The sequence below is a fragment of the Astatotilapia calliptera genome, chromosome 5 (genome assembly GCF_900246225.1).
Source record: "Astatotilapia calliptera chromosome 5, fAstCal1.2, whole genome shotgun sequence".
Taxonomy (NCBI): domain Eukaryota; kingdom Metazoa; phylum Chordata; class Actinopteri; order Cichliformes; family Cichlidae; genus Astatotilapia; species Astatotilapia calliptera.
In genome coordinates this window covers 17,807,255-17,832,510 of record NC_039306.1, presented here as the reverse complement: position 1 = coordinate 17,832,510, position 25,256 = coordinate 17,807,255, and the positions used below count along the sequence as shown (strand labels likewise).

Here is a 25,256-nt window from a genome sequence, read left to right as displayed (position 1 = left end):
CAGTGAAAATCCATGGGTTTTTATTATACGTATAAGAAAGGAGATGGTGCCTATTTCCCTCTTGCATTTTACTTACCAGATTTAGTAAAGCATTCATGTGGTATAATATAGAGGTAGGATTTAAGACACATTGACTTTTTTAAAAAGTGTCATTAAGTAAAAGTCGCGATTAATCTATCTGAGCTCTTGCTGAAGTCCTGCAAGGTTTATTTTCTTTGATGTTTGGTAGCTGAGGAGAATTTCTAAAAAAAAAAAAAAAAAAAGCACATGACACACAGGTCATCTGAGACATTTTATATACAATCTTTTTTGGTACATGGAAATAAAAAAGACTATTCGGACAGAAACACATAAATACAAACCCGAACAGGTCTTACAGTATAAAACAGACATGAAACTGCTTAATGCTTCACTAAAGCCATACAGTTAGGATGCATTACTATCATTTTACTATGTTCAAATTGACAGAATCCAATGTACAAATGACTGCGTAGTGCAGGTTAAATGTAAGTAGTTATTGTTAAATGTGACCATAATACGATGTCGAGACATTCTTGATGTTGATGTTCACAATGCATTTTAATCTGTATGACTTTAGTCATGAACAAGACAGGGGTCAACTCACACTTCTTACTGAGTTATTATATTGAGTAATTTTAACTGTTAATTATTGTTCATTCAAGGTTGTCAGCTATTTCTCTTTTTTGCTGGTTTTGTCAATTTTGAGATGAATCCACTTCCTCTTACTTTTTTACTTTTGTTTTAGGTGAATTGAGCCTTGTCTTGTTAAATCATTTCCTCTATGCAGAGGGGGGCAGGCTTGGCTTCTACAGACGGCAGTGCAGTTGTTAAAGCGCTGGATTAGATTTTTTGGCACAGGAAATAGTACAACCAATGAAACTAAACACACAAAAACACAAGAGAAGAATCTATATGCTATAAGAACAAATATTGTTAGCATTTAAAATGTTAATTGTCACAAAATACAATATTTACAGTCTCATAAATTTGAGGGGGAAAAACTGTGATTAAGGTGAACGAGACTCGTAGTGTATATATAATTCCTGCATCAGATTTAGTAAAAATATAATTAATTCGAGAATGTCAGTGGTGCTTTGCGGCCTGTATACCGTACTATGAAAAGGTTTTAGGCACTTTGATTTATTATGCATTACACAATGCCATTTTTATGGGGCCCAAATTCAGTATGCAGCATGAAACAAAATAAAGAAGCATCTCAAAGAACAATCGTTAGAAGAACAAAGAGTCCTGCAACAGATGGTATGGTCCCCATAGAGCCTTGGAGTCTGAATCATGGAGTCTGAATGGGTTTACATTAAGTGACAAAAGCAATGGAGACAGGCTAAATCCAGCAGAACATTGGAAAAATACTCAGAAACGCTTAGAACTGTACTGAGGTTACCACTGAAAAGTACACTAACATACAGGCACCCTTTGCCTTGGATTTACATGCGGAAACATTGCCCACACCAGATATGGATCAATTCATAAAAATGTAAAAATAAAAATAATTTTTTATTGTAGACTTTTGAAAGAGACTTTCAGTTTTTTAGTGCCTAAACCTTCCACACAGATTTGTATATACTGTGTACTTTTATTTGTATTGACAGTTAGCAGATACTATTTAAAGATATTCACTCCCAGGAGGTGTGAAGGAAAAAGAGGGGAAAGGAAAGCTGCTGCAGTGGGTCTGGAATTGGTTCAGAAAAGGTTGCGACAGCTTCCTTCTATTATTTATTTACCATTTTTGTTTCCTGATATAACTTTGTCTTATTTTTGCAGCAAATGAACACCTTTATGCTTCATACTTCATGCATAAACAAATGTAAGGCCTTGTATAATTTTATTCATTTGCCTTCAGGTAAAAAAACGGTCTAGATCAAATGATGAGTCTAATCTGGCGTGAGAGAAAGAAGATGATTCACTGGAGTGCTGCAGTTTGGACAGATTTTCCAAGATTTACTGTAACAACCACTCAAAGCTCACGGTTACATTATGCTCCCTCAGATTTAATATTCGCCCAAATTTTTTTTAATGAAATCAGTTGCTGTTTTCAACCCCAGATCTGATCTACATAAGCCAAAGCAGGGTTTTGTTTTTTCGTTTTTTGTTTTTTTCATGAGGCATATTGGGAAACATATTGAGTAAAATGAATCTCAGAATTACAGGTCAAGGGTCAGTCATGTCAAAGAAGTCTTTCTCAGATGGAGGCCCACCCCGGTACCAGCTACAGCTTGTGTCAGAGCGGCGGATGCAAGCGTACTGCCGAGCCTGCTCGCCGTTTAGGCTGTTATCCAGCAGCCAGTCAGTCCACAAGCACTCGTTTTCTCCTGTAGATGCACACGGCACTGTGTAACAGGTGTTGATCTAAGAAGAAGAGAAGAATAATCGATTCGTCATCTCATCTCTCATCTCATCATTTATTAGTGAAGTAGGTCTCCCGTGTATTATGGATTACAGTTATGCAAAGGTTGGAAGAGAAAACAATGTTCACACATTTTAGACAAAATAAAAACAAACAATTTTTTTTTGAATATAGAGAGACTGAAAAGAGGCAAAGCAGCAGGAACAGATGAGAAGAGTGGCCTTTCTGCTGTAACAGCTGTTACACTGTTTCTTTAGTCTAAGCTCATGAAGACGTCTCTGACACAGACAGATGAGTGTGAGAATGATAAATATGTATGCATAGAGAATTGACAGTCCTTACTCACTCTGCATTCACAGCCCATCTGGTATCTATAGTTGAGATTCTTCTTTTGCGACACTGATAAGTTGTCCCAAGACTCTACCAGATCACACTGGCCAATAGAAATCCTCCCATCACTCCACATGCTCCCTGTTTGGTGACATCAGCATTTAGCCTTGCATTCAGTAGAATAGATTAAATAACTATTGCTGTGTCCAAAGGCCTCCATAAGAATCTTAATACTCCTAATGATAAACCAAATTTTTAAGAGCTTCATTGGTATACAGCTTTAACCTAGTGTTTTGGTTGATGATTGTCTCACCTTGTGGAATAAACCTTACACTGGGTGGTGGTCTAATGAATTTGTTTAGCGCTGTCCCCGGCAGACAGGAATCAGTCTCAGTGAAAATGAATAGTTTCACTCCCAAAAGAAAAGCCATTTAGGAAAATTTCTCTCTTTACTGGTCACAGCACCAATGTACCAACTTGTTTTTTCTTTCAAAGCACAATATAAAAAAGTTTCATTGCATACTGTACCTGAGAGCAGATACCCTGCCTTATTGTTGGAGTCCAGCTTGACTCCACACAGCGATGAGAAAACTGGAGTGTACACATACTGGATATCCTTAGCCTTGTCAAAACCTTTGAACATCTAGATACAGATGAGAGGAAAAGAGCAGAAACGTTTTGTACTTTTTAAGAATGGGCTTGGCATAATGTAAATTTAATGCAGTACAGTATGTGCAGCAACAGTGTCGTGCAGGAGGAATAATAAAAGAACTCTAGGTTTCCAAATTACAGCAGCAGAGAACATCCTAGTGCTTAAAATCCAAATGTGCAAATGAAAGTGTTGCATATTTATAATGAGCAGACATTTTTATGAAGAGCAAATGTTAATCCTGTTCAGTAGTCATTATTAACACCATGAGGTCATGTGGAGATAGACATTTGGAACATTTCAGCTTGATTTTTTTTCTCATTGCTCTAAAAATATTTGGACATTTTGCCTTTATTTGACAGTTAACACAGGGACAGGAAGCACTTAAAGACAGAGGGGAGTTTGATGTCAAACAAAGGTGGGAAATCAAACGGTGGATGTTATACTGTTATGTGTGTGCCATTGAGACATTTAACATGCATGATACATTTTACTTTATAGGGGGCAGGCTATATGTAGCTCCACATAAACCACACAGTTTAAAAAGGGAGGGGGGGGGAAATGGATATGTGTGCATGACCAGGGCTCTCACCTTGATCATTTTTATTTCGTATTGGATCATCTTCATGTAAGGTGAGGAGCTGTTGCTAGGCGACACAATCTTCTCTCCAGATATCTTGGCTCTTATCACTGTTTGGGAAACACAGAAAAAAACAAGGATTAGGATCCTGCAAGTAAATCCAAGATAAGATAAGAACATTGTTTGCATACAAGAAACAATGAAAAACCTGTGCAGATAGATAGATAGATAGATAGATAGATAGATAGATAGATAGATAGATAGATAGATAGATAGATAGATAGATAGATAGATAGATAGATAGATGGATGCATGTCCTCTCAGTAGTGATACAGGATGTGTCCTCCTCTCCTCTGGGAGGGAAATCAAAACCCACATGGAATAACAAGTAGCTCTCTGCTTGATCACTCCCATTAACTACCAAGTCCTCTCCACAAGCACATACTGTATGTGAAGTATGAGTATATACTTCACTGTGCATACACACACAGCACATTTTAATGTTACAACCTCTGAGAATATTAATCATAATCAAAACATTATTAACACTGATTACTTTAAGCAACCTGACCCGAATATTAGAGGCTTTATGTATACTGAGCTATTTTTCTCTTCCACCAAGCACATTGAATCTACATTTTTAGACATAGGCAAGGGCTGTAATGATGACTGACAAATTAATTTCACTGTTAGATGTTTCTTTTTCAGACTGATAACATACTGGTAAGGCAATCAATCAAAGAGAACTGACTTTATTATTATACATCTGAGGTTCAATTTAATGAAAAGTGAAAAGCAGTGGCATCACAGAAAAATGTATGTGACAGCTACTTATAAGAAAGTGAGTTAAAAACATGCATGGAGTGTTTCTTTTCTTTTACCATAATCGACAAGTGCTACCACGTTCAGATTACTAGATTACTGCTTACATTAGTAACACAGTGTTAAAGTTTGTAATATGTTATGGTTGCATTTCACATTACATTAAAAACTGGCCTGTCAGTGACTAATGAATCTCCAGCAGAATGAGGCGTCTATATGAGCTAATTCTCACCCTCAACACATTGTAATGGGTTTTTTTCAACATGCAGCGCAGTATGATGGACTTTTTGTTTGGAATTCCCTTCATGTTTGAAGGTAAATGTGCTCTGTAATAGCACTAAAATCCACTTAATTTGCTGTAACAAGTTTGGCGTTGTAACATTTCAAAAGGGTGAATTTTAACCCTGGTCACGAATAAGCCTTTCATAAGCCGAACTATGTAGCTTGTGTGGCTAAATGCCGTATATATAGCCATATCAGAGGGAAAATCAGTGCAGGTATTACAGTAAAAACACTTCTTTTTGAAAGCAGTTGGGTCACAGTTTTATACACATGCAAAGTCTCGATAAACATGTCCATCAATGCCTCATCAAGCAACTTGTAATAAAAAATCTTTACCAAACTAACATGATAAAACTAAGGATATTTCCTCTGTATTTTTATTTTATTTTCGGTAACTAAATTGTTATTTTTCACTTCTCGTTTTAGTTTTTAGTTTAGTTTTCATTAACTATAACAATCTTGCCCTGAATGTATGAGTGATAAAGGCGTACCCACTACACCAGTATGTAAAGAGTTGTGTTGTTTTATCAGACAGAATAATATTGACCAAATACACTGGGTATTTCTTGTCCTAAAAGCATTTGTGCTTTTTCTCTGTGAAGATATTCTGCATGATGGATAATATCCTATATAATGAGGATATAATATAAAATATCCTTTAATGAATTCCCTGTAAATTCATCGCCCACATCTATTCTCTGTAAAAGCAGGAGTACAGTCCCTTGTAGTGCAATGGTGAAAGAGAGGGGGGAAAGGAGCCAGAAGTGAATTGAGTAACCTTTGTGAAATCATGAAAGAGAGAGAAAAGTAACAGTGTTAGGGAGAGGGAGTGAAAGTGTGAACCTCACTCTCGCACACAGCTAAGCAAACGTCCTCGCTTGTTTTTTCTTTTCGCTCGACACATAACTGTGCCACGGTTTTGTGTGCTGGTAAGAGGAGGAGGAGCTCAGCATGTTCTGTGAAATTGGCTCAGGAGAAATAAAGACTTTTTTTTTGTTCATCAAACACACAAGTGGAAAGATGGGCAGGCAGACAAATATGTGCGAATCCGTATAACGCTTTAATCGTTACACTGCTTGCAGCAAAAGAGCTGATCAAGGAACCTTCATACATTACCTTATAGAAAATGTCAGGGAGCATGACTGTAGATGCCTCTATGCTATTTGATATTCTTCATTGTTACACTGCATAATTCATAACCGGAGGCTCAGATTCGGTGTGGTAATACATTTGAAAGCATTAGACTTGCAGCCATGCAGTAGTTTTCTTGGGAATAGCTGCTGTAGTTGATAACTTGATCATCTTGGCATTATCCAAAACTTTACAGTGACCACGTTCTCTGTAGTACCTTACCTTACAGTCTGACCCCTACAAAGACACACCTGCCCATTAACCCACCTACTGTGTATACACACATGCAGCTGCAACCTCAAAAAATGTCAGCAGAGTTTGGTTTGATTAATTAGCTGTATTTGTTTAAGTAGGCACTGTCAAAGCTTGAGCTGTAGACGACTACATCTACAGCTACTACTGAATCTTTTCACTTTCTATCTATTATATTTGATCAAAGTTGTTCTTTTTTTTCATAATATCAAGTTAGTACATTGAATATGGCACTAGTAAAATAATAGGTTGTACGAAAGGTTAATGTAAAAAGTTTGATGTGTTTAACATTCTGAAAGGATACATTATAACCGAGCTCACGGGGTATTAGGAGACCTGTTACTTTTGATACTAAAATACATTTTGAAGCTGATATTTTTGTATTTCAGCTCAAATATCTGTATGCAAGATTACAGTATTATTTAGTTAATATTTTATGTATTTAGTTAATAATTTAGCTTAGGTATGTGAAGCTAAATCATTATAGATTAAGGATTTTTTTTAAATTCTGGTTACCGCACAGGAGCCGGTGTATATATGTATATATTCTTGCATGAATTTATTTTCATAAGAATCTTTCAAGGATTTCTCAGTCCTGCTCTATTGTGATGTAAAGTGTGTGCATGGTGGTACACACACACACACACACACACACACACACACACACAAAGAAACATGTCTCAAGATAGACAAAGTACTTTGGAAAATTAGCTGTCACTCTGTGTGCCGTATTAATGGTCAGCAGTATACCACGGAATAGATATGTTCTGTGGAAAGATCAAAGAATTTGCAGTCTTGGCTTTGGTCGTGTGTCAGTGCCAAAATAGAATCTATAGCTAACCAGCCAGGTTGGTGATTTTGATCTTTAATTGAGGAACTATTGGTTGGGTAAGGAAAAGAAAAATTCTATTGGATTTGCAAGAAGCCATAACATTTTTTGGAAAGTGCATTCCATGAGATATACTTAAGAAATTGTCTATAATAATAAGTGAATTGCAAAACCTTCCAAAACAGTTGTCTTGGCCTAGATTATCTGAAATGTTTACCCCCACACCCCCACCCCGTCTTTGAAGTGTACACGCTGGGTTACCAGCTAATTTCAGTTACTGCAGCTGTGTTATGAACGGGAATAAGGACAGGCACGCCTGCTGAGTGAAAGTAGCTGTGCATCTGCCCCACAGTTTCATAACCAAAGAGAAATATTGCAAACTTGTACCATGAGAACCTATCTGTAGTAAGTAACTTCCCCCTCCAAGATGAATCGGCACCCTTGTCATGCTCACAAAGCTGGACTGTCAGTGGGCTTTCACACTGATATTGTTAGTATGCAGACCATTAGACCAAGCCTATAGACATGGAAATGAAGTGGGGAGAGACTGGGGAAAGAGAGAGAGCGAGAGAGATGGAGTAGGCTGAGTTGGCATGGCTTGGCCTCTGTCCAACAAACAGACACTCGCATGCACACAATGTCAAATACACAAACATGGCCAGGGAACCGTCCAAGGTTTGTCCAGATGGGATATTACTCAGATGTTGAGCTTTATTCAAAGAGCTCATCGACTCTGACAGCACTGTCAGGTCAGCTAAAGGACACCACCAGCCTACTCTTAGAAAGCAACCAAGGATGGCCTCAGGTGCCACCAAGTGAAACACGTTTTTTTATTTCGATTTTGAGTCTCCTTTTTTGTTATGCATCGGTCCAGAAAATTATATCCTATCTGAAAAAGGCCCAGTATCCATATCCATTAAGAGACAGGCACATACTTTTGGAACTAAAAACTTGCCACAGTTCAAAAGAATTTTCAATTATCTTTAGTAATTCTTCTGAATTTATGCACAACTTATGTAAAAGGTTTTTCATGTGATACAACCTTTGTAAGAGTTCACGCAATAAGTGTGTGCTGAGTTGGAGTTTCATCTGGGCTCATTTTTATCATTTATTTTTACTTACTGTTTACATTATACACCCATTGTCAATGCCACTAAATATTACATGACTTTAAAATATAGCTATGGTGCTATGGTACCAAGGTGCGGACGATCTCTTTGGGGACATATGCCATTTAGCCTTTTTTCACCGCTCTAAATCTAGAATTTGTATTGATCAATTTTGTTTTGTTTCTGTTCTGACCCATGGTTAGATTATTCACTGTATGTTAAAAATCGATGTAACTACCAGCAGGGGGAGACAGTTGGAGTTTTGCCTGGGTGGCTCCACAGTGTAGTTAAGTGAAAAATTCCTGGTTTGATCCTGGAGGAGACAAAAATCCCTTTGGTACAGAGTCAAAAAGGGCATCAGCCTTAAAAAAAAAAAAAAAAGAAAACCACGTGACACTGCGGTGACCCCTTGTGAATAAGCAGCCAAAAGTAACTTGTTTTTATATAGAAGCCAATGGAAAAATGACCTTTGACCTCTGCCCCAATGTTTTTGTCAAATAAGTGTCCAGATCAAAGCTAAGCTCCCCTCACGAGGTGCAGTGCTGGGAAAAAGTACTTTTACCTTTCCTGATTTTTTTTCCCTTTTTTTTAAATTGTCACACTTAAATGGATCAGATCATTGTCTTAATAATAGACAAAGTGAACCCAAGTAAATACAAAATACAGTTTTTAAATGATCATTTCAAGGGGGGAAAGCTATTCTACCTGGCTCTGTGTGAAAAAAGTAATTGCCCCCCTAAACTTAATAGCAAGATTGTGCCATCAAAGTGTTTGTGATAACTGACAATGATGGCAATCTTTCACATCACTGTGGAAATATTTTGGCCCACTCTTCCTTGCAGAACTAATTTAATTCAGCCGTCACTGTTAAAGGTCATGCCAACGCATCTCAATCTGATTTAAGTCCAGACTTTAATAGCTTGGATAGCAATTTTCCCCACAATAAACAAAATCACCATGTAAAAACTAGATTTTGTCATTATTTGGGTTATCTTTGTGTATATTAAAATTTGATTATCTAAAACATTTAAATGACAAAACAATGCAAAAAAAAAAAACAACCAAAAAATCCCCAAAGCAACCAAATTATCTTTCACTGAATTGTATATTTATTTAAAACTGTGTACTTTTTTCTCAGTAGATTTTTGTTCGTTTCAGTTTTGTTGTAATCAGTAAAAGGATAAGGTAAAAATATTCTTGTCTACAAACTGCCCCTTTCTACAGAGTCCAATCTAAACACCCTGCAGATGGTGAGGTTTTGTCACAGTTTTCATCTTAGAACTATTTTTCAAAGGTTTTGCTGGATAGTTTCATGTCTAATCGACTACAACAGGAGTATTTTGTTTTTGTTTTTTTAATAAAAGGCCTACATTATGTCTGACAAGTCTCCACTATGTGAGTAATTGGTGTCCTTCAGTTGCTCTGTCAGATCTGCAACATGCTCAACAAGTCCAGGTTCAAAATATAAAGATAGCAACAGCAATAATGCTCGGTTCAAGGTGTCTCAGTGTGACTTCGCTAATCAGTGGCTGATGTCCATCTTCTGTTTACATTCTGTGGCTTATTGAATAAGCATACCTGGACAAGCAAATAAATGTGTGACAACTTAGCAGTAAGAAACCTGCTCTCTATAACCAATGATTAAAAAACAGGGCACAGCACCATGCAGCTGAAAACCAGAACATTCCAGCTTGAGATGTTATTCTGGTTAGTTCAGGTCCTCTACTAGTTTTCCTTTATAGTTTCAGGCTTTGAAGAAAGCTCAAAGAGCCAAATATTCATACTTGCAGAAATGTAATCTCAGCCATCAATGGCATGTGTCACATGTAAAATGCTGTCCTAAAAACCTTGCATTGAGATAACCAAGATCTAAATTGGCTGTTCACCTGGAGATTTTGAATACAGGTATTGCCTTTCATTTAACCCGGCCTTTGTTTTAAAAGCACTGTAGAGAAGTTGACCCTTTAAACCTAAAGGGATTTGCAGACCAACTAGAAAACATGACTAAAATAAAAGCAATTTCCTCTTCTCTCTCTCTGTCTCCCTCTCTCCTCTGCTGGAGTGTAACCTTTGACCAAAGCACATACTCCAGCTTTCCACACTCTGGAGCCAAGTACTCAAAGTCAGAGCAGAGTGTTGGTTTTGGCTTGTGCTTAGACAAGAAAGAACTGGATGACGGGGGCGTCGGGCAGAGAGACAGGCACACAGACAGACGGACGGACAGAAAGTAGGCCAGGACTTTTTTTTTTTTTTTAGGGGTTGTTTTTACGTGAGTGACAAAAGGAAGGCGCTAATTTCTTAAAACAGATAGCACACAAGGAAAAGTTCATGTTAAGAGAAAAACTGCATCCAAATCAACTTATTGAAATACTGCTATAAATATCAACCATGAAATTATGTTCAGATAACTCACGTTTTCTATGAATAATAATCATAATAATCAAAAAGGCCACAGTAGCTTAGCCATGAACCTCTATTGATTAGTTCTTGTAAAACTAATTTTGCACTGTGGATTGATTTTTTCCCCCTAAAAGCATGTAATTAATCTGATCAGTAATCCAAATAATTAATTGGTTTGTCAATATGTAAGGACATTGTCCAGATTAAAATAAATAAATAAAGCATGCACCTATTTTCACACATATAACCTTGGTTATTCTAAATTTCAATAACTTACCAATCTCAGCACTGCAAAAGAGCTGTTGTGGGTGTGCTGGGTGGCAGCTGCATCCCTCCACAACTTCCTCCAAGCCTGCACCAAGCAAAATGAGCACCCAAAGCCCCAGACACACACTCCGCTCCTGGGACACGGCCATGATGACTCTGGCTACCTCTGACCGCTCCACCACTTGATGAAAGCTCGGCAACCTCTTGTGATCCTGTTAAGTTCCCCTGGAAGAAAGTCGGGTGGGCAGTCAGCAAGAGGGCAGGGTGATAGATAAGACGGTGGGGTCGAAGTGGTAAGATGAGCTCTGCTGAGCCGAAAGGCAGCTGTGGATAGAAATGTTTTCATAAGTTTAAAGTAAACCTATGAATTCAAGCTGCAGTGAAGGGAAGGGAAGGCTGCTGCTACTGTTGCTGCTGCTGCCACTGCTCTCTTTTCTCTTCTCCTCTCTCCCTCTCTGTAGACAATACGCAGAGGAACTTACAATAGTTGGATCCCCTCACACTCTGGTCTTGAATGCTGAGAGGGTCGCACACAGGGAGCCTCTTATGTGCTCAACAATTTAGGGACAGCCTCCTCTAACGCAAGAAGAAAAACTACCATCCTTTGGCTCTTCTTCTGCCCTCTTTTGATGTCCTCACTCTCCTCCCATAGGCTGGCATAGGCCTCATTCACTTAGTCATAGTTTCATGTTTCATGTAATCACATCCACTTGGGAGATTAGGTTTGGTTTTTGGATTTTGTTTACAGAGCTGCAGTGGATCTGTGTACATACACGATTCCCGGAGGATGAGTCCCGCTGATTTTGGTGGTTCCCTGACTTGTCCTCTAGCACCACCATGAGCATCACATGTTAGGATTTTGCTGAAATAAAGACACATTTCTTTGTTATTTTTGCACAGTGTTCATGTGACTTTCATAAGATGTTTATTGGCATTATTTGAGGATGAATTTTACTGACTTTGATTTGAGTTTTTGTTTATTGCAGCAGTTTTACTGCCTTACTAATAACGACCACTGCTAAAGGGGCCTCTTATTTTTCACTGCAGGATTTTCCAGTTTGTTATTATAACTAACATAAGTTGTCATTATGCTTCTTCATCATTATTTATCCATCAGTTATACTGTTTATTTGCAGATTACAACACCAAGCTTCCCAGTGGTGGTGAAGATTGGACATGCTCACTCTGGAATGGGAAAGGTAATTGGTTTATTTATTTACCAACTGACATATATACAGTTAGATTAACCATTTAACCACACCTGCTTTACTTAAACTTTAGCTGCCATTCAAAGATATGTGGGGATCGACTATTACAGCCAGGAAATAGTTTTGGCTCTGTGAATGGAGGACAAATCATGTGGCTATTATAGTAGTTAGCTTAGATGGTTAAATGGTAACCATAAAGCACCACTACATCTAGAATCACATTTATTATACTTGTTAGTGCTTTTGCTGGCATACGCGTGCACTTAATAGCCTTCTCCCATCCTCTGCTTCCATCTTAGATGTCTTTCTTTATCCCTTTCCTCCTATCAGTTCATCATTTTTATTCTCTCTTCCCTTTTACATTTTGTCCAAACATTGTGCTGTTATTGATTGACAACTGTGTTAATATTTTCTGGCTGAAATCAGAGTGGAGCGTTTCTACCGCTCCTGATCGATCCACCACACATCATTCCCCTGAACTGCTCAGGTTCAATAAGCCATTTTCACACATGCACTGCACATTAAATGGAGAAGCTTTATGTGAGAAAGCAAACGTCTTAACCGGTCAGATTGGACATTAGATTGATTGATCGATTTAACACTGTTAACCAATGTTTGATGGCCAGTTGAACCAATGTTAGAATCAAGCAAGTCAAACATTGTCCAGACAGTTTGCAGCAACTGCATTGTCAATCGGCTTTGAACACAGCCAGTCAACTTCATGAGTATGTCCAGTAGTGATGATGCATTTGTTTTTAAACAAGCTTGTGTTCTACATTTGAGAAACGGCAACTTAAAGCACTGTCCTGACCTGACTCTCCTGACATTGTGATCCATGTAGTGCCACTCTGTGCTGGGTTACCCTTATTCATTAAATATAATTTATTGTGACACAAGAAGGTATTATTTGTGTATTACAACCGAGTTACAGGAGCTCAACAACCACTCATCCTTGAAAATGTTCTACCCACACGTACCATCACTGTCCTTCCGGTCTTAAAAGTAAAGCCAATGGAGAAGCGCTTTAACCTGCACTTTTTCTATTTACCAGCAGGGGGTGAAATGTACATTGGTGGCATTTGCGTGACAAATTGTAAGACTGGGTGCATTTTGAGAGTCTTTCTTTATTTGAATAAATAAATTAAGTATTTATATGTTTTACTCCACTGTAGGTTAAGGTGGACAATGTGAGCGACTTCCAGGACATTGCAAGTGTGGTGGCCATCACTCAGACTTACTGTACTACAGAGCCATTCGTAGACGCCAAGTACGACATCAGGGTCCAGAAAATTGGCACGGACTACAAAGCCTACATGTAAGTGTGCTGTCCTTGTGCGTCATTTGGATTTAGGGATGATATATTGTGCGTGCGCGCTCATGTACCAGCAGACAGAAATATAAATCTTGAAGTTTACCATACCACATCTCCATGTCTCATGTGCCTTTAGTTTAGAAAAAAACAAAGAGCATATGCTAGCATATGGTTATGAAACTGCCATTCAGACAGAGAACCTACAGCTCTGCTCTCTGTCTGACTGCAGTTAGTAGCTGAAGCCACAAACCTCCTGCTGCAAGGATGCTTACTTCTCTCTGTCTTTTATTGCCTGCATTTATAATATCTATACTGAAGGGCTGACTCTGTAATGAGGCTTTTACATAATAATTTAATGCACAATTTCCTCTCCTTTTCCAGGCGAACATCTATCTCTGGTAATTGGAAAAGCAACACTGGATCTGCCATGTTGGAACAAGTAGCCATGACTGACAAGTGAGCACCGCTTCCACATTAGTGATGCTCAGGCTGCCCTGATGTCACACACATCTCTCTTGTGTTTTACCACAGTTAGTCAGTGTACTCAGATTAATTCAGCTGAAAGCCGTTGACATTTTGTACCACAACTGTTTTCACATCATCTGCTCATGGGTGAAGCATGCATTTCAGCACAGTATTGAGAGCACAGGTATAGTAAGTCAAACTGTAAACAGTATCTAGTGCACTTTCAGCACCGTTATCTGTGTACAGCAGCCCTGGAACAAACATTATTATTCAAATATTATTTATAGAGTTGCAGTTGTCAAACAACTTTTAGCTCAGTTTTATGCAAGCTACCAGGGCTAGAACACTGGATTAGAGTACATTATCCTTCAGGTGAGTATTGATCCGTCTGTTTTGACCCTAGATTGACTGGAAGGAGTAAAGCAAGGAAAAAAACAGCACCTTCATAGGTTACAGCCTGGAGCTAAAGGGGCTCAAGAACGGGTTTGCCGTTGGGATCTAAGCCCAAACAACATTTCTGCTACACGCTGTGCTGAAGTGATAAATCAATACCACTGCTTAATTAGTGTGCAAGACTTTTCATTAACAATAAGGCAGGAAAGGTTCACCATCATCTCCCACCTCGTTTTGATACAGCAAAGAAAACAAGTTAACTACCTAATCTTGTTGCACATTGTCACCTATAGTCACCTTTGACAGCTGTTAATAGGACTAATTTGTCACGCTTTTCTTTGTGACAGGTTTAAACTGTGGGTCGATACCTGCTCAGAGATCTTTGGAGGACTGGATATCTGTGCTGTCAAAGCCATATGTGGCAAGGATGGAAACGACTACATTACAGAGGTGAGAAGGAAAGGAAGGGAAGGGAGGAGTAAAACTAAAGAACTCAAAAGGTTTTTAGACTTTTTCCTGCATCACTGTATTTATTGACTCTTGTGTTTTGTTTGGAAACTTTCACCACGTTGACATCAGCCTGTGGGAGCTGTGTTGCATAAGCATATTAAATTTAGCATGTCTGGCCCAATTTACATTGCTGGGAGCAGAGATTGTCTGGCTGGGAATAAACTGATTCAGGTAACCTGAATGCACATTAAGGGTTTAATAGCTGATGTCTGGTGACACTCTGACGTGCATACATTACACAATTTGTGTCACTTTATGTTCATCTTTTACACCAGATTGCTCTGTCTTTGTGTTTCAAAACTTTACTATCTCTCTATTTCTCTTTCACCTCTGCCTTTCCAGTATTTTTTTTTTTTATCGCAAACTGGTTTTTATGTTTTGCAGCCTTTAGTCGTGATGACAGCAAAGTAGAAGTATAAATTTCTTCTGCTTAATGCTACCTTTTATGTAGAAAACATTTACATAAACCAAAACCATTAACACTCTTTTTAAAGTTTTTAAAGGCTATAAAGTATAAGAGCTTAGATTTAGTCCAGATTGGACAGATTGGAGGCGTCTGGCAGGATGACTGCACCAGATTCTCAATGTTCAGGCTGAGATAGAGCCATGATCAAGAGAAGCTGACATAGAAAGAGGTTACAATAAAGTATGAGGAGCTTTGAAAATTGGTTTTCTGGCTGTATTGGTTCTCTTAAAGTTGGGTAGTTAGGGCACTTCAGTGTGGCAGGTTAAGCTTCAGAAACTGATGGGAGTATGTTTGAACCCAAAGGCAGAGAACTGACACAAAAAGAAAAAGTATGAGCTGCAAATAATTGGAGGGACTCAGACTATCGCAGCAACACTACTACCAAGCTGTTGAAAAAAAGGTAGAATTCAGGAGTACAAGGCCAAAGATGAAATGTTTAGTGACCAGCAGCTTGACAAGCTTGGGTTTGTAGGGCAGAAACTAAAGTGCTCTAGAAAGAGCTGCTTCTCCGTGGAATAATTTTAGCAGTAAGTACAGAGCATCTTAATTATGTAGGTCATTGCAGCTTGCTCATTTATGGGTCAGTTCTTATCAAAATTGTGATAACTGGCCACGAAAAGATGGAACAATATGGTAAGCACACTTCAGATATGGTAAAACACAGCCTGCTTTGTGAAAGTCAATAAAGAAGCCAGAACAGACAAACCAACTCGATGTTTCTAGACGGCAGCTAATCAACTTATAGAAAGAGTAGAACAAAAGCTGAAGTAGTCTAACAGCTAAGAGTGTGTTTGTGATAAACAGATTAGACAGATGGAGGGGGAGATATGGTGACAGTTTTAAAATAACAGGATTATGTAGTGATGATTCAGACAAGATGTGTTTGTGGAAATAACTGTATGACTAAAAATGATAAAAAAGAGACCATGCATCAGAGAGAGCACAGGGAAATTATCCTGGAGCCGACATGACACAAAAGGCTTGTCATCCATCCCATTTAAGCTTTGAAAAAACTTGACAGTCATAAAACTGTGTACTATTTAAACTGAAAGCAGATTTCATACTGAAACTGAAAAAATAGGAAACAAATAACAAAAACATACCTCCACAGTTCCCATGAGTCACTTTTTATAATGATGTAAAACTGAGGGCAGTTTTTGCTCATTAAAAGACAAAATCCTGTAATGGTGTGGGTGTGTTTTGTTTCTGTTTTATTTTTTTATGTTGTCTTTTTTTATGATTTCAAACTACACTTTCCCTGCAATTGGAGAAATATAACAGAATCACCTAGATACTCTGTTCAGACCGCTGTGCTGTTTAACCTCCTTTTTTCTTCAATGTCCTGACTTTGTTAGCCAGTCATAGTTCATACATCTTCTCATCTCTCACATTGTTGTCTCCTGTTATCCAGGTTGTGGGTTCATCTATGCAGCTGATTGGCGATCACCAGGCAGAGGACCGCCAGCTCATTTCAGAGGTGGTGCTGGCTAAGATGAACCAAGCACTGGCCTCCAGGTCATCTAGCGTTTCCCGCTCACCAACGCGCTCCCCTCAAAGCCAAAAGCCAGCTACTGTGCAGCCCCAACAGGTGAAGCCTTTAATATGTTGCATTGTGTAGCATTTGTTCTACAAATACAAAAAAATTTGCACCGCTAGACCTCTTCCAGTGTGGCTGCTGTTTTAAAATCTCCCTGTGGAAATCATGTCCTGACCACTTAAAATTGTGCATCTACAAAGGATCCTGATGAATAACTTCAGGTTTAAAGATACTGTAAGCCTCTTTAGAAAAGTACATAGATGCTTCTGGTTATGCTCCCAACTGATGGACTCCTATAAAGGTTGCTATTTGGTCTCTGGGTTTGAGCTAGAGAATTCATTTTCATTACCAACGATAATATTTTAACATTAAAACTGGATCAGCTTTACAGAGATGGCTGATGTTTATATCTTAGAGAGCAAACATTGAAAGCATAGCAATCATAAATATGGCGGAATCAGGAAATCCACAATGTGATCTAAAAGTAGCAAGTGTTTCCAAGGTGCACAGGAAGCACCTACTGTAGTCCTTCACAACTCACTAGTGCATCCTTACCTTCGTTTTCCTTTATCCCCAACCATTTGGGGTAGATAGTTGCCCCTCACTGAGCCTGGTTCTGACGGAGGTTTCTTCCTGTTAAAAGGGAGTTTTTCCTTCCCAGCTTTGCCAGGTGCTTGCTTATAGGGGGTCGTCTGATTGTTGGGGTTTTCTCTGTATTATTTTAGGGTCTTTATCTTACAATATAAAGCGTCTTGCAGCTGTACTATTGCTGTATATACCGGAGCTAGGTAGTGTAGTGGTAGCACAACTCACCTTTGGAGTGGGAGTTGCAAGTTCGAGTCCCACGCATGAAGGGTCCTGGCTAGACCCTTCATGCTAAAAACCACAAAGCCCTGGAATGGTGCGGCTGCAGCACGGACACAAAAGTTTTCACTGCAACTTGTACTCTTTATGATACTGAATGTGACAAATAATGAAAAAGCTTGCTGTTTTGTTTTGAGGCCACTGTTGTTGTGAAATTTAATTGTATATAATTTAATTTCCCTTTCTCGTTTTTTATTGCCTTGCCAACTCTTTTTTTTCATTGATCCCTTGTCTCCTCTCTGTCTACTAGACTGCTGCCCCTAAGGAAGGACTGGCTGATCCTAACAGGACTTCAAGCCAACGTCCTCAACCTCAAGGTTTCTGAACACTATTCACCAATGTAAAAGGGCTGCTGCTGTAGCATGTCTAGAAAACACTAACTAAATTCATCATTGAACAGTCCCCTTGCTAACATCACTTTCTGAGATGAAGTATCCACTAGCTGTTAACTTGAACATCTTCCTTATCAAACAAAGTACTGCCATCAGAAAGTAAACAGGTGGGAAATAAGTATTCAGTGCTTTCACATCGTTGTATTGGGACTTGATACTGTAACACATAGATGCCCGATCATCCAGTTTACCAGCGATCTGTTAATAGACCTGTTTGTTTTTTTCTGCCAAGAATTAGACAAGAAGACCAACAGTAATGTCTTCTCTGTACTGTAGATATGCAGCTACCATTAGCTTTGCCTGGGCATGGAAACTGGGAAAAACAGCTTACCTGGCAACCCGATCCACCAATAAACACCTTTAGAACTCACTGATTTGCACTTTGACGTCATGTGTTGCTCTGTGGCTTTCACAGGTTTTGTATTCATCAAAATTATGACACACATCTTGTCAAAATGGGAAACTTTGATCTGCTATGGTTTCTTTGGAAAGAGCCATGCTGGCTGTTTCCCCTGTTTCCAGGCTTTGTTTTTAGCCTACCTAATTACCTACTGAGTGTAGCTTCATGTTTACCGTATAGGTACAAGAGGCATATTCATCTTCTCATCTAACTCTTGGCAAGAAAATGAAGGAGTGCAGAAGAGTAGAAGCAGCTTGTATTTTGTAAGCATACTGATCCTTGTTCCTTGAACTCAACAGTTTCCTTCATTACTGCCTCAAACTAGTATATTGACATCATGGCTTCACTTCGGTGTTGACAGAAATGATTGGTGCACTAGTCTGGGTCCAAGAACAGCAAGAAGCCTCTTCTATCTGTCAAAGCTATGCCTTGCCTCTTTTTAACTTGCGGCATTCATTTATATTAACAAGCCAGTGTTGTCTGTTTTTAACTTGTGGCATTCACTTGAATTAACAAGCAAATGTATATTAAAATGCACTTAGCCAGCATGTTAAGTTTAATTGCAGATGTAATGTAAGTTTTCAAACGTGTGTGTGTGTGTGTGTGTGTGTGAGAGAGAGAGTGTGTGTGGTGGTGTTTGTGCTCAGGGCTGATGTTTTAAAACTAAGTGTGCCTACTAAACGCAGTGGTAAAACGCTACCCAAAGTGTTACATTAACAAAGCCATTAATGTTGGAGTTGTTGTGTTTGTCTTTGTGTGAATTTGGGTTTGCATGTTTGTTCATTGTGGTTTCTCATTTTTTGCATGGGTGTGGCAAATGCCTGTACTCCATGTGGTGGTTAAGATGTTGTAGAAATAGCTTTTTGTGTCTTATGTGAATTGATAGAGATAAATATGTGCCTATTGAGTGTTAAGATGTGCAAATCGGACTTCACTATATATGAATTATGCATTAATAACAATGCCATATGTGATACTAATTTAACACTGTGAAAACATGTGCACTTATTGGTGGATTAATGTTTTATTTTTATGTGTTCTTTAGTGAAAAGAAAAATAACTTACAGAGATTACCATCACTCTGCTTGTTAAATTTTGGCCAGCTCAATTGGGTTTCTGTGGTTTCTGCTTAAATCATTTTTATAATCTTTAAATTGCATTTTTATGCTAAATAAATTGATTTCCTTCTGGCTGAGCAACAAGATCTTGACTTTTTTTGTGAGTAGCTGATTAGAGTTTGTGTTTGGTTGTAAATAAGCCTCAACTGTTTTGTGTTATAATACTTGAAACAGGCAATCTGGCTTCATAAAGTGCAAAATATGATGTTTTTTTTCTCTCACAATTACAACACCTGATTAAATTAAGTTAAAAAAAAAATTAGCATACTTTTCTTTGTCTGCATGATCATTCCTCATTTGCTTGGATCCAGACCATTGAATTGCTAATATTTGAACATCTGGCTATAGATTTGATGAAGATTTTGATTTTTAAACCTTTTCTAAATAAAGAGATTAAATAATATTTTTAATAATATAGCTAAAATCGTTTGCCACTTTCTGTACTTGCTTGACTGATGTGGCGAAAATCAATTATAATAGCGGTCAACAAAATATTAAGCAAATCTCTAAACACAATGTTCCCTAATTCTGGGTTTGTAGCCAAGCAAATTGTTATTGTGTCTCCCTTTATGAATTATGTTTGTACAAATTGTATTTTCTTTGGTTTTTATGCGTCGTGAGTCCCAAGCAACCATTGGGATGCTTTATGACAATCTGATCAAACGTAAGACTCGTGGCCAATTAGCTGCTTGACAGCAGTGACTCTCTGAGAACACATGGGATGAATTTTCATGAAGTTTTTGTAATGAGAAAAAATATATATAAATTCACAAGTCCATAAACAGGATTCTGTTTACATTTTTCAAGCTGTGTTCAAAGAGGCTTTATAATGTAATTTACATTCAGTAATTCTGTTTTGGAGAAAATGAATTCTGAACTGCTGGAAACTCATCCCTGCCCTGCCGCTTCTAGCTCAGCTTGTGTAATCACTTGGTTCTTTTGTGTTGCATGTCCCGCCACGTTGCTGCTTGTGTTTGGATCACTTGTTCTAAACCGGTATTTCTCCGTTAGCTCCTGACCTTTTGTTGTTTACTGTCTTTCTCCTCACCGTCAGTCTGATTCTTTCCTGCCACTGCCTGTTTTAATTAGCGCACTAGTGCTGGTCACGTGACTTACTGTGCATAACACTTGGCATGATAGGCGAATCACCGCACCTTCTTTTAACTGCTGTTCTGCCTCCCCCTGCTGGTCATTACAGCCAAAACATTCAGAGCCTGCTTTGCCCCAGTCTATTCTTGATAGATTAGTTAGATAGGATTTCTATGAATGTCTGGAATCATTTTGTGAATGGGCATGTTTAGATTCAAGCTCATTTTCTATATCATGTTCTGCTTTGGTTTTTGGTGAGTGTTACAAATGCCTGGTTGTCTAACGCTGCACTAACAGTCTCTAGAGTTTAAATACTGATGCTTGTATGTTCTATTATTAACCCCCTTTTTGCATTTGGGTGTTGTATAGCAGTGGAAGTACAAGTTCATATAACTATATTTCATCTTTTAGGTGCACCAGTGAAAGCGCAGAGTGTGGACACATCATCAGAATCAGCTAAGAGAGCATCTGAACCAGTACCAAAGCCCAGCCAGGCTCAGAGACCTGGTCCAGGTCCAGCTCAGAAACCAGTTCAGGCTCAGAAACCAAGCCCAGTGCAGAAAGCTGCCTCAGTCACAAAACCACCAGTACCGAGGCCTCCACCAATGATGAGAGCCCCGTCTGTCACAAAGCCAACCCCAGATTCTGCTTCCACTTCAGCCCCAGCCAAAGCTTCACCATCATCCCCTGCAAAAGTACCGGCAGCTGCAGCTCCAGGCTCTCCACCAACCAAAGCAGCAGCCGCAGTTTCTGGCCCCGCTGCAGCCTCAGCTGCAGCTCAGGCTTCTCCCCCAGCCTCTCCTCCAACCACAGAGCAGCCCAAGCCCCAGCCTCAAGGCTCCCCATCCCCAGCACCTGGCAAACCAAAAGATCTTCCCCCCAAACCCACACCACCTGCAAAACCCATTCCTCCTATGCGCAGAAATTCCAAACCACAGCTCCAGCCTAAGCCACAAACCGCACCTCCTCCGAAAGCTTCGCCCACACCCCAGCCCACTGCCCAAGCACCAGCTCAGTCTTCAGATACAGCCTCGGTCTCTGCCCCAGCACAGGTTCCGTCCCCAGCCAAAGCCAGTCAGGTCCAACATAACATCCAGTCTCCAGCTAAGGCTCCAGTTCAAGTTAAGCCAGCTGCTGCTTCCCCGAACCCTGAGCCAGTCCCAGCTGAAGCAGCCGCAGCACCAGCTGAGGCCGAGGCAACAGTGGAAGAACAATCGCAGCAAAAGACTCACCCTCTTCTGAAGTAAGAGCTGAATTATCAACACGCTTATTTAAAGACATTCATTCATTCATTTGAATACAAATTCTCCTTTATCTGTCTTTTCTCGATTTCCCCCTCCTTTTCTCCATTCTCTTCCCAGTAAATCCCAGTCCCTGACCAATGCCTTCAACGCCTTCAGCGACTCTTCTTTCTTCCGCGGGGTCTCAAGCTCCGGAGGCGAAGGCCAGGAGGAGGCAAAGGCCGAGACCATTCGTAACCTTCGAAAGTCTTTCGCCAGCCTTTTCTCTGACTAGACACACCCTCCATTTACCATTGGCCAGTGATGACTTGATTGACATTAAATGTGAACCAGTCTGAGATTAAAGTTTGTGTGTTAACTGTACTGTATTCCCTCTGTCCCGGTCCCTCTTCTGCACCACTTTTAGCTTTCCTGTGTGAGTAACAGTGAGGCCTGCTGGGTAGGATGTTCCGTGAATGAACCCAGACTAATAGGTCTGAAGGAGTTAAGTCATTGATATAGAATATATTATGATATAGTAGAAAGAATAGAATAAAAAATTATTTTTTCCCAGCGCACACAAAGGAACAGAGTCTAAGGTATAATGAAAGTATAATATTAAAGACTACAGATGGAATGTACATAAGTTTATATACAGTATATAAATGCAGTATAAACACAACTATAATGGGAGAGAAGCCAATAATAATAAAAAAAGAAATCAGCAGCACTTTTTGATTAGCTTTGCAGTCAGTGACATAACTCTTTCATTCAGTAGCTGGATTTATACAAATGTTAATGTTCAGATATGACATTTGGTTTCTCCTACATTTGATGGTTTCCAGTGAATCATTGTTGGTCAGCAAGTCAGTAAAAAGGGAAGAAGAAAAAAAAAGAGATACTTCTTTAAAAGATTTGTTCCTGTCTGTGTAAATCCAGCCGTTGTGTCTCTCTGGTCCTTGGCTACCGACTACTGGGCTCGTCATTGCTGCCCCTTTTTGTCTATAAGCCTTGAAGTTCATTTATGTGTGCGTGTGTTTTAGGGGGGGGGGGGGGATATCTGTATGTTCATTTGTGTTCACTTGTTGTGCATGGCTCCTCCAAGTGTGTGACTTTTTGGAGCAAGTGAGAGCTCTATCAGTGTTAGACTTTGCCCTCCGTTGCCTCTCTCTCTCTCTCTCTCTCTCTAGATGTTGTAGCCTTATTGTGAACATGTTTTCAATTCACAGCTATGTGTGTTAGCTGTGCAGACCTGGGTCAATTGCATATTAAAATGCATTCATTCACTATGAAGCTTTGAGCATTGGAATCAGCGTGCCGCTGCTGTTTAGGAGGAGCACGGCTGGCGAGTAAATGAATGCATTTCACGTGGTAACTCATGTCTGTAGTTGTGACTGGTGATTTCTTGTTTCACCTCTGTGTAGATCTATCAACAGTATTGTACTTTGCTGATTATTCTCATGAAAAGACATTGAGACAGTAGTGCAATAACACCTCGACATGACTGTTGAGTGCTGTCACCCTATTATATTATCATACATACGGGATCTGTGTATGTGTTGAATACCTTACTCTTACATTCCCTTTAAGATTTCTTTCCATGGTGACTCTCCAGGTTGCTCTTTACGTGCAGTCAGCATCTGATCTGAGTACTATCACAACTGTTGGTGTTTCGTCCTTAGCCTTGTATGTATAGGTGCAATGAATTTTACGCAGCCTGGATTGAACCCTCTACCTTCACCGGTCATTTTTGGTTCAGTTGTTGCATTTCAAGAACGTACGCGTAAAAACAAATCCTACGACCTGCATATCAACCTGTCGGCTTATCCATTTCCATGACTATGTTGCAAGTAAACTTTGACATATTGTATTTGTCAGAAGTTTATTTATTTTTTTGTAATATATTTATTTATTTTTGAGGTTCCATATTTATGGTAAAGTATAAAATGTTTGTTTTATATTGTGTTTTTATTTGTAATGCAATCCTGCTTTGCATGATCTGGTGACTGGTTTTTTTTTCTGTACAGATAAAAGTTAATAAAGATGTGGTTCCATCATCCCACTGATTCACTGAGAGTCATGCCAGTGGCTGTGTCTTTTCTTTGAGTGTTTTCTTCACATGGGCACATCTATTTCACACTCATAAAGAAGTGTGGTGCATCTGTGTAAGCATATATGGCCTGGGATAGATGTGGATATTCACCAGTCAGGGAAAGTCTAATTAAAAAGCTGCTGTTGAGCAGACTAAAACCAAGTTCGCCACAGCCACTGCTTCTTCTGATTTCAAACTACAAACCTGAAAAAAGTACGTTTCTTCTTCTTTCGCTTCCTCCCTTTAAGGATTGCCACAGCTCATCAGCTGTCTCCATTACCATGTCACCAATCCTAAAATACTGCAACATTGAAACCGCTGTGAGTAAGTTAAAAACAAAATATGCAACTGCTAAGACAAGATTTTGACTTAGGTGTCACCGACGTCCATGTGATTGTGTCACATGGACGTCTGAAGAGTCTGAAGAGCTGTATGCACTGGCATGGCTTGTCTAGCAGGAAATTTGAGACATACCACATATCACAAGACAAAGCTTTGATTAAAGTGATTAAAAGGACTTTAAGCTTTAAGACACATGACTGTTAAAAGCATCTGTTGAATTGTGAACTCAACAGATTTGCCCCAGTGTGAAGAACTACACCCTAATTTACCAGATAATTTTTTTTTTTTAAAAAGCACACGTGGCACAGGGTCCCACATTCATTCATCACACTCTTAGAAATATTCACACTCAAAACCTTTACTGAGATACATTGTTTAATTTGTTGGTATGTCATTTTGCTCTCAGCATATATATTTATTTTCCTTTAGATGAAAAATACTAAGACATCCACAACAGAGTCTCCCTAACAAATCTAGCAATGCCAGAAGGCTTACTGTATATCAAAACATTGTAGAGCGTTATATCTTACACAGGCAGCACAATATTTACATTTTAGGAACACTTAAAAGTAGAAAAATGATCATTTGCCAGCACCATCACATAAATTTAAGCGAGCGAAGTGTGAATTATTGATGTCTTGTGGTGTTTTATTTAAGAGGTACTGGGTTGAATTTTCTCATGTGAGGCAGCAGATGGCACTGTGTATATGTGGAAGTGCTGTCAATTGTGTACTTGCCATTTCTCAAGATTAGCATTTTATAATTATTTATTACACTCTTTAAAAATACCTTACATATAAATATCTCTAAA

General features: G+C 39.0%; 2 protein-coding genes across 2 annotated transcripts in view; one reads left to right on the top strand and one right to left on the bottom strand.

Moving 5' to 3' along the window:
- The window catches only part of syn2b (synapsin IIb), a 99,933-nt gene extending 75,846 nt beyond the window's left edge, over positions 1–24,087 (top strand). The window contains exons 6-13 of the mRNA XM_026167705.1: positions 12,174–12,236; positions 13,418–13,560; positions 13,939–14,013; positions 14,763–14,865; positions 16,803–16,979; positions 18,043–18,109; positions 21,203–22,034; positions 22,153–24,087. Of these exons, the coding sequence (XP_026023490.1) occupies positions 12,174–12,236; positions 13,418–13,560; positions 13,939–14,013; positions 14,763–14,865; positions 16,803–16,979; positions 18,043–18,109; positions 21,203–22,034; positions 22,153–22,306 (1,614 nt within the window). The 3' untranslated portion in view covers positions 22,307–24,087. The remainder of the gene's footprint in view (positions 1–12,173; positions 12,237–13,417; positions 13,561–13,938; positions 14,014–14,762; positions 14,866–16,802; positions 16,980–18,042; positions 18,110–21,202; positions 22,035–22,152) is intronic.
- On the bottom strand, positions 280–12,151 carry LOC113022366 (metalloproteinase inhibitor 4). Its single transcript, XM_026167706.1, has 5 exons — positions 11,048–12,151; positions 3,958–4,055; positions 3,245–3,359; positions 2,733–2,857; positions 280–2,388 (listed from the first exon to the last, which is right to left on the bottom strand). Exons 1-5 carry the CDS (start codon positions 11,184–11,186, stop codon positions 2,191–2,193), a joined length of 675 nt encoding a protein of 224 aa, XP_026023491.1. The 5' UTR covers positions 11,187–12,151; the 3' UTR covers positions 280–2,190.
- Positions 24,088–25,256: the final 1,169 nt, after the last annotated feature.

Coding starts and splice junctions, on each gene's coding strand:
- LOC113022366 (XM_026167706.1), bottom strand. CDS start 11,186: ATGGCCGTGTCCCAGGAGCGGAGTGTGTGTCTGGGGCTTTGGGTGCTC. Junction 3,360..3,957: donor ACGAAATAAAAATGATCAAG/GTGAGAGCCCTG, acceptor ATCTGTATCTAG/ATGTTCAAAGGTTTTGACAA. Junction 2,389..2,732: donor AGATGGGCTGTGAATGCAGA/GTGAGTAAGGAC, acceptor TCTTCTTCTTAG/ATCAACACCTGTTACACAGT.